General features: G+C 36.2%; 1 protein-coding gene across 2 annotated transcripts in view; it reads right to left on the bottom strand.

Annotated features, from left to right (window-relative positions):
* HPS1 (Hermansky-Pudlak syndrome 1 protein) overlaps nucleotides 1-17,318 on the bottom strand; it is a 481,651-nt gene that overhangs the window by 82,104 nt on the left and 382,229 nt on the right. For both annotated transcript variants that reach the window (XM_090391100.1, XM_090391101.1), the window contains exons 12-13: nucleotides 8,536-8,742; nucleotides 3,478-3,595 (exon numbers count right to left, since the gene is read on the bottom strand). In XM_090391100.1, coding sequence (XP_090247226.1) covers nucleotides 3,478-3,595; nucleotides 8,536-8,742 — 325 coding nt within the window. The remainder of the gene's footprint in view (nucleotides 1-3,477; nucleotides 3,596-8,535; nucleotides 8,743-17,318) is intronic.

Here is a 17,318-nt window from a genome sequence, read left to right as displayed (position 1 = left end):
TACAATTTTGAGTAATATTACTTAACACTGCTGCATCATAGTTCAATGCTATTGATATGCTACTGTAGGGCAGCATAGTCTATTGCTATGGAACTCTACTGTAACTCATAATACAGTATCTCCATTGTTAATCATTTGGCCATTAATCAAGATGGCTTGATTAATGGCTAAAGCTTGATATTAATCAAGCTTTGGTTTGGGTCTCCTGTGATGAGTCTGCTGACTCCATGGAGATACCTGTAATAATAATAATAAAGCCATTAATACTTGCCCATGAAGTTGGCTCAGGTTACACGCCCACTCGGCATGTAACCTGAGCAGTTGCACAGGACTCTATGATGTCCCTGGACTTGCTATAGAACAAAAATAAGAAAAATTCAAGAATTCCATTGTAATAAATTGGGAAACTTTTTTAGAAAGCAATTGCACAGGCATTTCAAATTGGGAGATTTGTGTGGTGGCAGTTGCTACTGTAAGAGTTGAAGTAAAACAACAACAAAAATATGATAAGACTGGTATATTGCCAGCTTTGTATGGACAATTCACTGTTTTATATGTGTATATGAAAAATTATTTTGATCTTGCATTTGTCAAGAACATTAATTAAAATGCAATTATATTGAAATGAAATAGGTAAACATTTAAATTTTCAGGATATAAGAACCAACTTTGTCAAAAAATGAGTAAGACTAAGTAAAACTGTTTACCTTAACTCATGGGAAGTTGTAGCACATAAAAGATTCAATAAATATACTTTTTGCATTTATAAATTATTTTTCTATCCAAAATATGATATGATATTGGGAAGAAAATGTGAGTTTCTTGGTCCACAAAATTTCTAGGCGTTGTCCCAGCTCCCATTCCCCCAGAAGAAATTGGGATCCCATATTTACAAAACCCTGCAAAATATGGAGCTGATCCTGTCATTTGTGTTCATTCTTACTATTCCACATTTTAAATCTTAAACAAACAAAACATGCCAAGCAAAAATTCTATTAATGAAGAAAATATTTTTATGTAATTTATTCATTTTTTATTACAAGTTCAATTTATTATAATTCAAACTTCATGGTAGTTTTAAGAGGTTAAAAAGACTGCATTGAGGAAAAAAAGTAACCACACTAATAGTTCTTTGCTCAGAATATAATGTAAGAAAGCTATTTATAAAAGTTTTTAACAAAAATCATGAGAATTGGTAGTTAAAAAAAAAAAGTAGCAAAATTTTCTGGCAGGTATTGAAAAAACAAAAATAGGAAGAAATCAGAGAGGATAAAGGTGACATAAAAACTAATGATTCTTGGATGGTGAGAGTAATTATTCTGAATAGCTGTTAAAGAGAAAGAAAGAAAGATGCAGTGGCAGAACAGTAGGAAACATCGAAAGTTGATGCCCAGTATATATGCCATCTCCAGTCTATTCAAAATTTAAGTTTAAATCTCTACTAATTTTTTGTGCATTACAGTGCACACAAAAAGTATGAGAAAAAAAATGATATTATACTGACTGGTTTTTGCAACAAGCAAGCTAATGGTATCAGTAATACAGAATATTTGAAATAGTCTAACAATACTGCACATGTTCAATTCACATTGTATTATGATGACCTGTTATGTGATGCGATATGTAGAATGTCCAAGATCTGTTTGTGCAAGATTTTGATGAAGAATAATCAAACTCATACCTTATTTTTTAACGATTCTTTGAATGATCTGATGAAGAAATGCAATTCATGTAGGTCATTTCTGTGCATTGCAACAGTCAAATTCCAGATGACCACAGTGTGTGTGTGGGGGGGGGGGGGGAAGATTCTCATAGTGTCCATATATAGAAAAAAAAGTTAAAAAAAATTCGAATGTCAGTATTATAGGCAAATTTCCTAACTGAGTCAGGTAAGATTTATGCATGCATAAATGAGAAAAGATTAAGAGAAATTGTGGAAGAGAAACACTGGGAAGAAAAAGTTAGTTCCATGCCAAATAAGATGGCAGAATCAGATTTTTACTTTAACACAAATAAAGAAAAATTGTGAGAAAATAAAAGATTTGTATTTCCATTTTGCAGATCTGGAAAAGGCATATGATAAAACGTTATGAGAAAAGCTGTTCAAAACACCACAATTACATAGTCTAAATGAAAAATTATATAGAACAATAGCCTACATTTAAATTGTAAATTAGGTGCAAAGCAACGGCCATTATTTCAAGTCTTATTCATCATTATATGAACCACATTATGAAGGAAAGTGGCATTAAACCCAATATTAAAATTAAAGAAATTCAGAGTTATTTATTTTATGCAAATGAAAGTATAATACTCCTAATAATTTCAAGCTAAGTCTTCAGGCTGTAAGTAATTTGGTAGGAAATGAGCTATAAAATGACAAATTCTGAAAATTAGAACTGCATTCTCATTGAAGAACCTACAGAACAAGTAACATATTTCAGCTATTTAGGCAAGATTTTTAATGAATATAGCAAATTAAATTTGGAAACAGATATTAGAGTAAGCAAAGATGATATGATCGGGAGGCATCTGAATCAATTTATAGGGAATAAAAGAGAAATTAGTCAAACCGCTAAACTGGCACTATACAAGACACTGTTCAAACCCAATTTAACACATCTGAGAGAATAGGGTAGAAATAACGCAATTGATAAAAGACTACAGATATGAGATTTTGAAAGTTTTTTTTGTTTTGTTTTGCAATTAATGTGAGGTCATTAACCTCTATATATAAGCAGCCTAGTTGTGAAGAAACTTCATGAGCAAACTTTCTTTGCTTATACTTGGATAGAGGATTAAATCAAGAATACAATTTCGTGGCATCTTTAATGTACAGATATGAGAGTTGAGAGAAATTAGGGAGTGAACAGATGGCATCAACATCAATGAACTGAATCATATTAAAAATGAATAAATAAATAAATAATAATGAATAAAAATACATTTTGGAGGAACGTGCCATTTATAGCATTCAAAAATATGCGAGCAGGGCTAATCTAAGATAGTATGGTCACTTAAACAGAAGAGAGGAAACATTTCAATTCAATATTAGGATACAAGAAAAAGCCCAGAGGAAAACCAAGACTCAGGTCAATAGATGCAGATAGTATACTACTAAAAAGTCCTAATGCAAGATCTGACAACAGTGAAGTCATGACAAATAAACAATTAATTTGTAGGAAAGTTGTTGATAGCAAGCTAGTAATAATATAAGTTTAATTACAACTTATTAACAGGGTATCCTGTAGGCTTGAGGGGATATAGAGCAGGAATTTGAATGATGATCATGATACTACTTTAAGTTTTTGCATCTTCCTGTCGATAAATTGAGTGTTTCTGTCAGTGTTTTAGGAATAACTTTCTTGGCTCATAGGTGGCAATATTCAGTAATAAAATTAGAAAGTTAAAGGCTGCAATTAATTATTATTATGATTTGTTTTTTTCACAGCTTGAACACCTTGAAATCTTCTTTACCTCAGCTTTTAAATTAATCTGATCTGCAAGCAGTTCTGCAATAAAAGGTGCTGTTACAAAATTGTTGCTTCGATCAATATATATGAAATGAATAAGACCAGGAAAGTTTTGTAAATATCTACAGCTGATGTCAAGGATTTAACTCACATTATTAGCAAAAAAACCTGATGAAGAAAATAATACAAAATACAGTTGTGTTATGTGTAACATTAATAAATGCATAACTTTATTTTACCTTTTCAAATTAGATTTTCAATTCATAGTCAATTTTCCTTAAAATAATTGAATCATATAAAATGCCTGGAAATTAACCTGAGTTCATAACAATTCATAATGCTGATACTGATGTGTATGTTAAAAATAATGAAATGACTATACACATAAATTCAATCTCTCATCCATCCTTAGATGGGATTTAAGAAGTTTAATGCAGCTGGCTTGCCATTTCTTTGCTCCATGCCTCTTAAGTAATTTATGTCTATGAATATGGGACTGGTTTGCCATGAAAAAGATGAGTTAGCATAGTCTCTGTATGAGACCAGATAACTCACTTTTAATTGAAAAGTCCTGACAGGTTTCTCATGTCAGACAGGATTTGAACAAAGGGCTTCATCAAAAGTGACTGGGCTATAGAGGTTTTATACACATAAATTACATAGGAATAAAAAATTATTTAATACAAAAACATCTGTTTTGGAATTAGCATCTTATCATATCATCAGAGTAAATACACAGCAAAAAGGACTATTACATGAAGCAAGAATGGAAATGGAAAAAAAAATGTCATGCACTCTGCTGCAAATGGCAAGGTGTTTTGTGGTGCAGTCACTCTAATGATATAATGAAATGCTCATTATGAAACAAGTATTTTTATATTCAACACTTTTCTTAATTCTAGGAAACTGAGTATATGTAGTTTTGATTACAACAGATGAATAATAAGTATGTACTTGTCTACAGCTTGCTACTAGAGGCAGAAATCATAATGTAATTATTATTAATGAATAACAGACTAAGGCTGACTTTGATATAGACTTGGAGTTCATACTGGAACGTCCTACTCAACCAGCAGAATCTCCTCTTCATTTGACTTTTAATTCATTCATAGTGGCGCTAGTGTTACCATAGCACGTGGCGGTGCTGAAGAAAGTTGGTGAATAGTCCGTTCATTTACATTTTTGAGTGCTAAATTGTTTCTCTGGAATACGAGTGTACTATAGTGGTTGTTTTTTGAAGTTAGTGCTGTCGCGATAATGTGTATTTTGTTTACCGAGAAGACGGGGCAGATGCATAACGGTGGAAGACAAGACAAAGCTAAGTTTTCATTACTGTATTTAGTTTTATTTCATTTTATTCAGTGTACTTAATGTTTTGTTTTGCTTGTAATTGTTTATATTTTTCTTATTTATTTATACTCCCTAATACTTATTTAGCATTTATTTTGGACACTATTTTGAATAATTAACGATTGCACTAGTAGTCCCTCAGCAGTAATGAATGATGGTGGATTCAGCTGCAGTCGCAAATGGCATGTTGCCAAGTCCTCCGCCATTTAGGCCCTCTATTATAAGCAATATAATAAGAAAGTTTGTGGCATGCAGTATCTGCGGCATGTATGCATCTCGGAATTGGATATCTGGCATGTGAAAGAGGAGGGAGTGTGTGTGTTTAAAGTGCAGGCAGCGGGAGGAAATAAATGCAGCAGATATCTCAATAACCAACCTTGTTGCTCCAGGAATGGGAAATGAATACAGGAAGATGAGTAGTGTGATAGGAGAGAATGAAGAAAAAAATGTGAATCAGAAAATAATAATTGATAGTGTAGAAGGCGTGAGTGACTGTGAAAGTTTAGGAGATGGTTTTGTTTGGGAGAGTGACTGACCTGCAGAGGGAGATAGAGGAGTTGAAAGAGGAGGTGGAATGTCTTGGAAGAAGTATGATAAGTATGAAAGATGAGATTAGGAGAATGGAAGAGATAAATGCAAGGCAAATCGGAGTAAGCGAGAGAGCGAGAGTTTTGGGAATGATAGGAGAGGAGAGAAATTTGTGAATGATAAAAGAGGAGAGAATGGAATTGGATGTGGAAATGGAGAGAAAATGGAAACAGGAGAGAGAGGTATGGGAGTGCTAGAAGAGGAGAAAATGGAAACAGCAGAAGAGAGAGGTATATGAGTGCTAGAAGAGGAGAGGAGAGAATGGAAACAGTAGAAGAGAGGGAATGAGAGCAAGGTATGGGAATGCTAGAAGAGGAGAGAATGGAAACAGTAGGAGAGATGGAATGAGAGAGAGAGAGGTATGAGAATGGAAACAGTAGGAGAGACGGAATGAGAGAGGTATGAGAATGGAAACAGTAGGAGAGACGGAATGAGAGAGAGGTATGGCAGTGCTGGAAGAGGAGAGAATGGAAACAGTAGGAGACACGGAATGAGAGAGAGGTATAGGAGTGCTAGAAGAAGAGAAAATGGAAAAAGTAGGAGAGAGGGAATGAGAGAGAGGTATGGGAATGAAAGAAGAGGAGAAAATGGAAACAATAGGAGAGAGGGAATGGTAAGAGGTATAATGTATGGGGACTCAATGATTCGTGGTGTTCAAAATAGAATGTGTGAGGAGTGTTTGCCAGGAGGAACGATAGAAAGGGTGGCTTTGGCAGTTAAGAGAGGTGAAAGGGTGAACGAGATGATTGTGATGGCGGGAACAAATGACTTGAGTGGTGGTGTAAACAGGGCAGCAAGAGATACGAGATTCTTGTTTGAGGTGGTATGAAAGAAGACACAGAGAGGAAAGATAGTTTGAGTGTTGCCTAGGTATGATAAAGATGAACTGAGCAGAAGAGCAGTAATATTGAATGACATAATAGCTAGAATGTGTGACGAGAGGACTGGAATATGTGGATGCTTGGAATGCGTTTGAGGACAGAGAGGAATTGTATGCAAGTGACCGCTTGCATTTGAATGAGGAAGGACGTAGGCATCTGGAGAGATTGCTGTTCTGAAAAAGTTAGTGTGTCCCAGGGAGGATGGTAGCAGGGGTGGCCTCTTGTGGGAATGGGTACTTGGGAGAAGGGGAACGACATCAGGAAACACTGCGCCCAGTGGAGTCTGGAGGGAATAATGCTGGGTATAGAAACAACGGCATTTATATGCTATATACTAATGACAGGAGTATCTGGAATAAGGGAGAGGAATTGGTGGCGCAGATAGCATCAGCCTGGCCAAAAATTATTGGGATCACTGAGACGTGGTTGACAGAAGAGGATATAATAACAGGAATAGAAGTTGCTGGGTACAGCATTTTTTGGCAGGATAGGAAGGGAAAGTGTGGTAGTGGAGTGCTGCTTATGATAAGTGACGACGACCTATGTCCTCTAAGAGTGGAAGGCAGTGACACTAATAATTTTGAAAGCATATGGTGTGAGGTAGAGGTGGGCAAGACAGAATATTTAGTGGGTGTTGCTACAGACCCAGGAGTACAGAGGGTGGGGACCAGGAAATGTTTAGACAGTTGAGTTTGGCAAGTGCAGGAAGAATGATTCTTATGGAAGATTTTAACTACAGTAGTATCAACTGGGAGAGGAAGATGCATGTAGCAATAAGGAAATGGAATTTCTAAAATTCTTGAGGGACAAATGTCTTAGGCAACAAGTAATAGAGGGAACAAGTGGTTCAAGAGTTTTGGATTTGGCTATATCATCAGAAGAGTTGATAATAACTGAGATGACATCTCTCCCACCAGTTGGAGAGAGAGAGAGTGACCATATGATTTTGACTCAATGACATTGTCAGTGGATTGCAAGGAGATATTCAGTTGTTTGCAGATGATGCGAAGCTGGGAAGGATTATTAGTAATAATGCAGATGCGGCAGCCCTGCAAGAGGATTTGAATAAGCTAGATTAGATGGGTAAATGAATGGGGGTGTCAGTTTAATGCAGAAAAATGTAAGGTCTTGAGGTTTGGGAAACATCGATGGGATGCTGCATACCCTATGGGAAGAGTTATACTGGAGGAAGCAGGGGGAGACAAGAGATCTGGGGTTGATGATTGATAGAAACCTGAAATTTAGGGGACATATTGCAAAGGTGGTGAAGGTAACACAGAGGATTGCTGCAATAATGAGAAGGACACTGACCTGCAGAGATAAAACAGTTATCATTCCGTTGTATAAGACCCTGATCAGACCACACTTGGACTATTGTTAACAGATTTGGTCCCCAGGATTTGAAGGGGATAAATTAACTGTGGAAAGGCGGATAACAAAGATGGTTTCAGGACTGTACAATGATAGTTATGAGGATCGGCTGATGGAATGTGGACTGCAGAGTTTGGTGGATAGAAGAAGGAGAGGTGATATGATTGAGACTTTTAAACTGTTGAGAGGTGGTTACAGGGTTGACACTGGGGAGTTCTTTCACCTGTGTGAAATTTCACTGATGGAGTGGTGAGAGCAAGAACGGTCAATGAGTTCAAGGAGTGGTATGATAGACTTTGTGTTTCTTAGGGGGGGTCCTCCCCTCGATGAGTCTTGATAGACTGTATTTCTTAGGAAGGACCTCCCACGATGAGTCTTTTGACTCCATAGAGGCCTGAATAATAATAATAATAATAGTAATAATAATAATAATAATAATAATAAATAGCCTTTATGCAACTTTCTCTGGCAATGCATTCTATTCACCACACATTAACATAACTTCCAGGAATGACCTCCCATTTTCTCTCTCTTTCTATGTAGAATCCTTAATGTACTGATCAGGGAAAATGCCCCACTTCCTTCAACAAACTATTAACTCTGTAAGAAACCTTCTCATAACTAACTACTCTCAACAATATTTATATTATACTTTACAAGATGTTATATTCTTGTTTTTATTTGTATCTTACCATAGCATAAGCAAACATAAATTTGCATGTGAAATCTTCAATTAAGCTACTTGTAAGCAGAAAGCAATTGGTTAACTTCATAGCACCTGCTTATCTCATAAGGAACACTATGAACCCTTAAAAAAACAAAACAATAAAGTACAAATAAGGCATCATAATAGGATAGAGAAAAAAAGATACGATGTCATTGTCACGTTACGTGACGCCTTGACTGTAAGGTAATCAACATAATCTGCCAATCTTCGTGAAGCTGAGCTCTGAGCTGTCTGCAACACATTCACCAAGCTTGAAGGTGGCTGTGATTCTAGAAACAATTCCACAATTAAGATATTAGCAGCAAATGTTTCTTTTAAGATATCACACATTGCTGAGACTGCTGCTTCAGCCCTAAAGAACAAAGGAAAAATATCCACAATTAAGATTTACTTTTTTTTAAAGTTTTTTTTTATGCATTTTCTTCAAAGTTCATGTATATTAGAATACATATAAATCATGCATGATGAAATGGGGAGGGGTCCAAGACAAAAGTGGTTTTCTAAGGGCTGCATGAAGATAAGTTATATTTTATATTTACTGTGTGGTGATACAATTTTAAAATCAATTTCACTGCGTAATAGTTCAGATTGATAACACAGCATTCAGTTGGATTTTATGTTCTTTAGTGATTAAATTTGACAAGCAATATACAGTTATTTGCTGATGATGCAAAGATAGGTAGGATAATCAGGAATGTTGCTGATATGCAGTCTTTGCAGAATGATTTGAATAAGCTGGAATTGTGGGCATGGGAAAATGGGTATCAGTTCAATGTCAGTAAATGTAAACTCATTCACTTCAGCATGATTAGATATCCAATATCTTATATTGGTGGGATTAGGCTAGAAGAAACTGGTGAGGCTAGGGATCCTGGAGCGTTAATAGATAGGAAGGTGAAGTTCAGGGCCATGTGGCAAAGATTGCAAATACAACTCAAAAGATAATTGCAATGCTGAAACGAACACTCACATGTAAAGATAAGGATGTTATTTTGCCTCTTTACATGGTCTTGATAAGACCTCACTTGTACTATTGTGCATAGGTCTGTTGTGATTCTGATATATTAGAGAGAGTAAAAAGGAGTTAAAAATGATATCAGGATTGTGGAATACTGATCATGAAGATAGATTGAGAATTTGTAGACTGCAGACACTAGCAAACAGGAGAAAGAGGGGGTGATATGATTGAGACTTACAAACTTCTGAAAGGGTCATACAGGATTTCAATTGATGGAATTTTTCAATTTATAGAGGGTGAGGAAATGACGAGAGGGCATCCTTGGAAGCTGAGAATGAAGGCTGCCAAGAAGTGTGTGAGGGCTAGATTTTTCTCTCTGAGGGTGGTGCGTGGATAGAATGGATTGCCTTGGATGTTTTGAGTGCAAGCAGTGTGAATGAATTCAAGAATAAGTATGATAGCTGGTGTGTGTAGCATGTGGCCTCCCTCAATGAGTCTTTGACTACCAATGAGTCTTTAATTTTTTTATGTTTCTTTATTCACTGATCAGACAAGGTGATGATGTCCTTCTATGTCCTCCCTCATTCAACTGTAGGTTCTCTCTCTCATATTGTTTTTTTTTCTGTCCTCAAATGCACTCCAGGCATCTATGTAATCCAAGCCTCTCTTTCAACACATTTCTGGCTATAATACCATTCATATTGACACTTTTTTCCTCAGCTCTGCATTATCATAACTGGGAAGCACACAAACTATCCTCCTTCTCATTCTTTTACTGTATAACCTCAAGCATATACTCATATCTCTCACCACCTAATTCACATTACCTCTCAATTCATGAATTCATTTATATTTACCATCGCAATCTGTTCATCCCACTGAATTACCATAAGTCAAACGCCACAGATCACAGAGTCTACATACATCACATCTCTTACCACTATTCCTTCCTTATTTACCTGTATCCCTCCTGTTCTCTCACTCTGTCTACTCTGACACTTGTTCTTCCACTTACTTGCCTTCTTTTTATCTCTCCATCCCTAGCTCCCAAACTGTCATGCCTTCCTCTGGTTCTCCTATTCTCTCTCCTTCTATCATTCCCATCTCTCTCCAAGCAACCTATTCTCACTTGATATTATCTCCCATTCAATACCATCTTCTAAACCTATTACACTCCCTAATTTTATATCATTATTCACGACTCTCATCTTCCTCACTCTCAATCATGTTACTCATCTCTCTCTCAGTCAGCATTCAATCGTTTCTGACATAACGCTGCTGAAGTGGGTTATGCTAATTTCAAAATGGCCAAGCTCTTCCCATTTTTTACATTTTAATCATGTATGTATTCACCAGTCTAGCTGCGACACATTTCTAGCTGTCGGGATGTGAACATGCCACAAAATCTTGTAGTATGCTGTGTAAAATTTAATCTTTAAATGATGGTGGGCTGGGTGATAATGTATCAGCAAACTGAATTGCAGTAGCCATCATGATTCAAGTACTGCACAAAGAAAACTGACAAAACACACTAAAATATTATGTTGAAGTACAAATTTGACAAGCAGAAACTATACACATACAATATGTGCTATTTGGATTAGATTCTCTGTAAATTTAATTGAAAAACTCTAATAAATTATATCAACAACTTATTTTTTTTCACTGCAGCTTGTTAATACTATTGAATCAGTGACCTTCTTCATTGTCATTTTCTCTTAATAAACTTGGCTCATACCATAAATTCTTATAACATTTTATCCATTGTTTCTTTTGTATTATGTTGATGTGTTGTATTTCTTTCTTCATTGTTTACTTTCCTTTATATTTTGTAGGCTATGTCTTGTCTTCCATCTATATTTACTCCTATTTTATTAATCAATCTATCCCAACAATCTTGGTGAGCTTTCCTTATTATGGTTTTAGCTATAAATTTTTCTGTTACCTTTTTTTTTTTTTTTTGAAGAAATGATTTGTATGTTACTTGTTTTTCTTTTATTGCATTTTCTATACCTGTGTTCCAAATTTTTAATTTTTCACTCTCAGAGGCTGCCTTATGAATTATCTTTATGAAAGCTTTCTATTCTTATATATCCTCATTAATTTTAGCTTCTATTATGTAATATGTTAATCATGATTGATATACTTTGTTATTTACTCCTTTTCTCCATTTTGCTAGTATTTATATTTTAGAAACTACTAAATAATCATCTGAAAATATTTTATTTCATTCTCCTGCAGCACTATCAAAAACAACAACAAAACCTAACTCCTATGTACCACTAGTACACTTTTTTTTTTTAAAAAGTAATTGTATCAGACAATAGTTCATTTTTTAATTCAATACTTTTAATTTTAATACTAAGTTGTATTAAAATTAAATATATGTATATTTGTGTATATTAATGCCAAAAGTATGCAAAATAAGGTTGAGGAGTTTTTAGCATTGGTTAGAACTCAGCCAGAAGTTATAGACATTAGTGCAACAGGGTTATCTTTTGATTCCATTCTGTAAACTGTAGTGAAGATGGCTATGACACTTATGGGAAAATCCAAGAAATAAATAAAAAAATTAATGCGAGTTCCCTGTTTTTATAGTTGTTATTATTATGCTAAATGTGGCACCCCAGGTTCTTAATCTTAGTGGGCTAAGCAATACATTAAGGTTAATTTTTTAATCCTACACCTTATGAAGAATGCTATAATTCAGAGGAGGTTGTGAGATTGGGGGGGGGGTAATTCTAGTTTATATATATATATATATATATACGAGGTGTGACAATTTAATTTCCAGAATGCACCTGTAAAAAAAACTTATGTTCGGAACTATACATTAGTATGATTTTTTGTACAGGCTTGGAACTTGAGTTCCTTTATGACATTATGCTGGATATCAGTGATGTTAGAAAATCTTCGTCTTTTAGTGCAGTCTTTAATTTTGGAAACAGTCAGAAATCACAGGGAGCTAAGTCAAGTGAGCAGGATGACCTAATTTGGTAATTGACTTTTTGGCCAGAAACTCTCTAATGATGAGCGCACTACAGCTTGGCATTGTCGTGATGGATGATCCACATGTCAGGCCACATAAATTCAGGTCTTTTTTTCCAAACAGAATCTTATAATCTTTTCATCACCTCTAAATAGCATTGTTGGTAGACCGTTTGTCCCTGTTCAATGAATTCATAGTGGACTATCCCTTGTGATCAAAGAAACACACCAGCATGGTCTTGAATGCGACACGAGTGCTTTTTTTTGGACGTGGCAAACTCGGAGGTTTTCCGCTGCATGCTCTGGCATTTTGTTTTGGAATAGTACTGGAAGTGCCAAGTTTTGTCACTCATAATTACTCTCAGAAATGTGCTTATTTGCAGAAAGATCAGTCACACTTGAACCTATTGCTGCTTCTGTTTTTCCATCAAGATCCGAGGCACAAACTTTGCAGAAATCTTTTGCATACCCAATTCTTCAGTTAAAATTATCCTGACTGTTTTTCGATTCATTTGCAATTCATCAGCCATTTATCGCACACTTAATCGTCTGTCAAACTGTACTAAATCCCGCCCCCTGTTCACATTCGTGTCCATCATTTTTGTTTTTGGCTGCCCACTTCTGGGGGTCGTTGTTCACATCTTCTTGCCCACCTTTGAATCTCTTATGCCACTCAAAGACACTTCACTTTTTCAGAGCATCCACAGCATATGCCACTTTCAACAGCTCCAATGTTTCAGTAGCAGTTTTGCCGATTTTCACACAAAATTTGATGTTAACACCCTGCTCCAAATTTCGATCACATATCTGTATGCCAAATTTTACATGCAGATCTCTATTGTTTTTGCAATAGCCAACTAGAAAATGGCTCTATCAGCTTGAGGTTTAGGCAAGCATTAGTTAAAAGATGTACAAACACGATTACTCATGTGACTCCAACCACATCACCACAGGGTGACACTATGCAGCTGTTCCAGGAATTTAATTGTCACACCTCATACTAATGCCAGAAGTATTTGAAATAAGGATGAGAAATTTTAGCACTGGTTAGCTTAACTTGGCTGAAAGTTATAGGCATTAGTGAGACTTGGTTGACAGAGGATGATATAGTCATAGGAATACAATGCAAAGGATATAGCATTTGAAGCCAAAAAGAGCAGAAATACATCAGGGGACAGGGATACAGAGGGCAGCTCATTTGAAGATATCTGGTGTGAGAAAGAAGCCAACAGAATGAAAATTGTAATTGGTTACTGCTATAATCTAGAAGGTATGAGGGACAATGTAGATGACATGTACTGGCAAATTAGCAATGTGAGTGCAGGTTGAGAAAATACGAGGGGATTTCAACTATGGGAGGAGTAATGGTCACGGAAAGGGAAGGAAATGGAATTAATGCAGCTGCTGAGAGATAATTACCTGAAACAGCATGTAATGGAGGGGACCCGTGGTTTGGGAGAGACTGATCTGATTATACGAACAGAGAAGTTAAAAGTAAGCAATGTAGCTATGTTGCCTCTACTTGGAGAAAGTGATAATGTAGTAGTGACCTGGAGATTGCCATACATGTAGAATTTTCTATTAAGAAGGGAAATATGTGGAATTTCAAAGTAGGTGATTATGACAAGCCGACGAGACAGCTTTCAACAGTGCCATGACATAAGAATTTGGAGGGGGAGAGATGTTGTTGGTGCATGGGAAGTGGTCTAGAGGTGTTTGAAGAAAGCAGTATCTGACTGTATACCCAGTTAGAAGGATAAATCAGGAGGGAGTAAGATGAACAAATAGCTTCATGCAGGAGTTGCATACACAGAAAAAGGTTGTACAGAGATCATAAAAAAAAAAAAAAAAGGTGATCAGCATATCTAGAGATTGCCAAACAAGGGTGACACGTTTGGCAAGAAAAGCCAAAACTAGTTATGAGTGAAAACTAGCTGATGAGGCCAAAAGAAATCCTAAAGAGTTCTTTCACTATGTGGCAAATAAAAGGAGGAATGATTATGGAATGATGACTTTAAAAAAGTGCTGATGGTATGGAGGTAAAAGAATCAAACGAAATAGTTGAATTGCTGACTGAGCATTTTGCTGTACCACCTAAGTGGTGATGTGGAAATGCCAGATTTGATACTGATTGATGAGAAAATGGAGGTTAAAGAAATGGACATGCTTAAAATACTGCAGAACTTCAATGTGAACACAACACAACCATTTGATTACATGGCATATCGTCTCATGTATTACGAGAATGTGCAAGGGAATTATCAATTCCTCTGACCAACCTATTTCATACTAGCATCAGTACCGGGAAGGAGCCTATAGAGTGGAAACAGTCCAGAACAGTCCCATTTCATAAAGGAGGCTCTAAGTGAGAAGCAGCAAATTATAGGCCAATTAGCATCGCAGTGGATAAGGTATTGAAGAAATTTATGAAAACCCAAATTCAGACTGGGTAGATAAGAATATGATAGTCTATAAGGGGCAATATGGTTTTGTGAAGGGTAGGTCTTGCCTTAGTTTGCTTACTTTTTATAATTAAGTGAGAATGGAACTGGATAAGAGAAATGGCTACTCAGTGATATTGCAAGACTTTGCAAAAGATTTCACAAGATTCTGCATAGAATTCTATTGCATACATTGGAGCAAATGGAAACGGATGTGAATCTGGTGATTTGCATTAGAGGGCAGCTGATGGACAGATATCAAAGAGTAGTTTATGGAGGAGTTGAGTTCAGGAGAAGGTAAGTGACCAGTGGTGTACCATTACTCAAATATCTCAAGATCTCAATCATATCTCAAGAACTCCCCAGTCTCAACCCTGTAACTGCCTCTCAATAGTTTACAAGTTTCAATCATATAACCTCTCCTTCTATCTACCAAACTTTGCAGTCCACATTCCCTCAGCTTGTCTTCATAACAAATATTGTACAACCCTGATACCATCTTTGTCATCTGCCTCTGCACCCTTTCCACAGTTAATTTATCCCCTTCAAATTTTGGGAACAAAATTTGAGGACAATAATCCAACTGCGGTCTGATCAGGGCTTTATACAATGGAATGAAAACTATTTTATCTTTGCAAGTCAGCATACTTCTCAGTACTGCAGCAATTCTCTGGGTTACCTTCACCACCTTTGCAATACAAGGATGGTCTGAAAAGTTCTCAGCCTCGACCATAGATGGCAACACTATCAGCAATATTTTCTTTTTTCTAAGTTGGTACATCTGTCATAAGAATCTAGGTGAAATTGCAAGTCATTCTATCAAGTAGTTTGTTTTATACAACTGTTTGAAGCAAAAGTGTCGTCTGTATTCCTTGAAATGAATAAAATTGTGTATCGTGCATTATAAAATTCTTTGTGAAAAAAGGTTTAACACCAAAAGAAATTCATTCAAAGTTCATAAAAGTTTATGGGCACTCTTCTCCTTCGTTTTCAACAATTAAGAAAGGGCTGCCGAGTTTAAACATGGTCATACCAGCCTTGAAGATGATAAACGCAAAGGACGCCCAAAAAGTGTAACAACACCAAAAATCATTCATCAAGTGCACGATATGGTATTGGATGACCGGCGAGTCAGAGTAAGTGAAATTGCTGAGACTAGAGGCATTTCAAAAGAACGTGTAGGATAAATTTTGCATGAAGAAATGCAAATGAAAAAGCTTTGTACAAGATGGGTGCCAAGCTTGCTCACAGCAGATCAAAAATGCACTTGCATGAAAATCTCTGAACAGTGCTTGGAGCGTTTTAACAAGAATAACAATGATTTTGTGTCAATTCGTTACTATAGATGTGACCTGGATTCACCATTACACACTAGAATCTAAACAGTGGACAGAAGCCAGTTGTTCAGTGCCAAAGAAGACAAAGTCGGTTCCATCAGCAGGAAAGGTCATGGCATCGGTGTTTTGGGATGCTAAAAGCATTTTGTTTATTAATTATCTTGAAAAGGTAAAACAATAACCGGGAAATATTATTCCGATCTTTTAACCAGACTAGAACAAAAAATTTGTGAGAAATGACCCGGTTTGCAGAAGAAAAAAATCATCTTTCATCAGGACAATGCACCTGCCGACAAAGGTGTTTTGGCAATGGGAAAATTAAGGGATCTGAACCATGAATTGTTGAAACATCCACTCTATTCCCCAGATTTGGCTCCCTCTGACTTCTATCTCTTCCCAAAACTAAAGCTCTTCCTCGTTGGTCAGCATTTTTTTTTTTTTTTTTGAATCAAGAGGCGAGTGATAGCAGCTGTAGAGGGGTATTTGCAGATCTTATTGAGAACCAATACAAGGACAGGATAATGGCACTGGAGCATTGCTGGAATAAATGTATTAGTCTTAAGGGAGATTATGTTGAAAAATAAAAATAAATTTGAAATTATAAACCCTTTTTTTCATTGTTAGGCTGAGAACTTTACAGAGCACCCTTGTGAATTTCAAGTTTCTATCAATCATCATCCTCAGATCCCTTGCTTCCCCTAATTTCTTTGATGCAGTTCCACCAACAGAGTATGCAGCCTCCCATCGATGTATCCCAAACTTCAAAGACTTTACATTTTGCTGCATTAAACTGACACACCCATTCATTTGCCCATCTGATCAGTCCAGTTTATTCAAATCCTCTTGCAGGGCTACCATATCTGCACTATTACTAATAACCCTTCCCATCTCCACATAATCTGCAAACAACTGACAATATCATTGATATAAAGGTTGAACAATACAGGTCTCAGTACTAAGCCCTGTGGGACCCTACTTATAGCTGTCTGCCTCCTTGATATTGCCCTACCATACACAACTCTCTGATTCCTATCATATAGCTAATCCTGAATCCAGTTGACTAACATGACATCTAAACCCATGTGCTGCAACTTAAATATCAGCTTATCATGTGGTACCCTGTGAAAAGGCTTTGTAAAATCCCCAAAAAAATGGGAGAATATGCCTTTCCTCATCAAATGCTTTTGTCACTTTAGTGGCAATC

The sequence above is a fragment of the Typopeltis vanoorti genome, chromosome 4 (genome assembly GCF_054136105.1).
Source record: "Typopeltis vanoorti isolate ZY-2024b chromosome 4, IOZ_Tvanoo_1.0, whole genome shotgun sequence".
NCBI lineage: Eukaryota > Metazoa > Arthropoda > Arachnida > Uropygi > Thelyphonidae > Typopeltis > Typopeltis vanoorti.
This window is presented reverse-complemented; position numbering and strand designations above follow the sequence as displayed.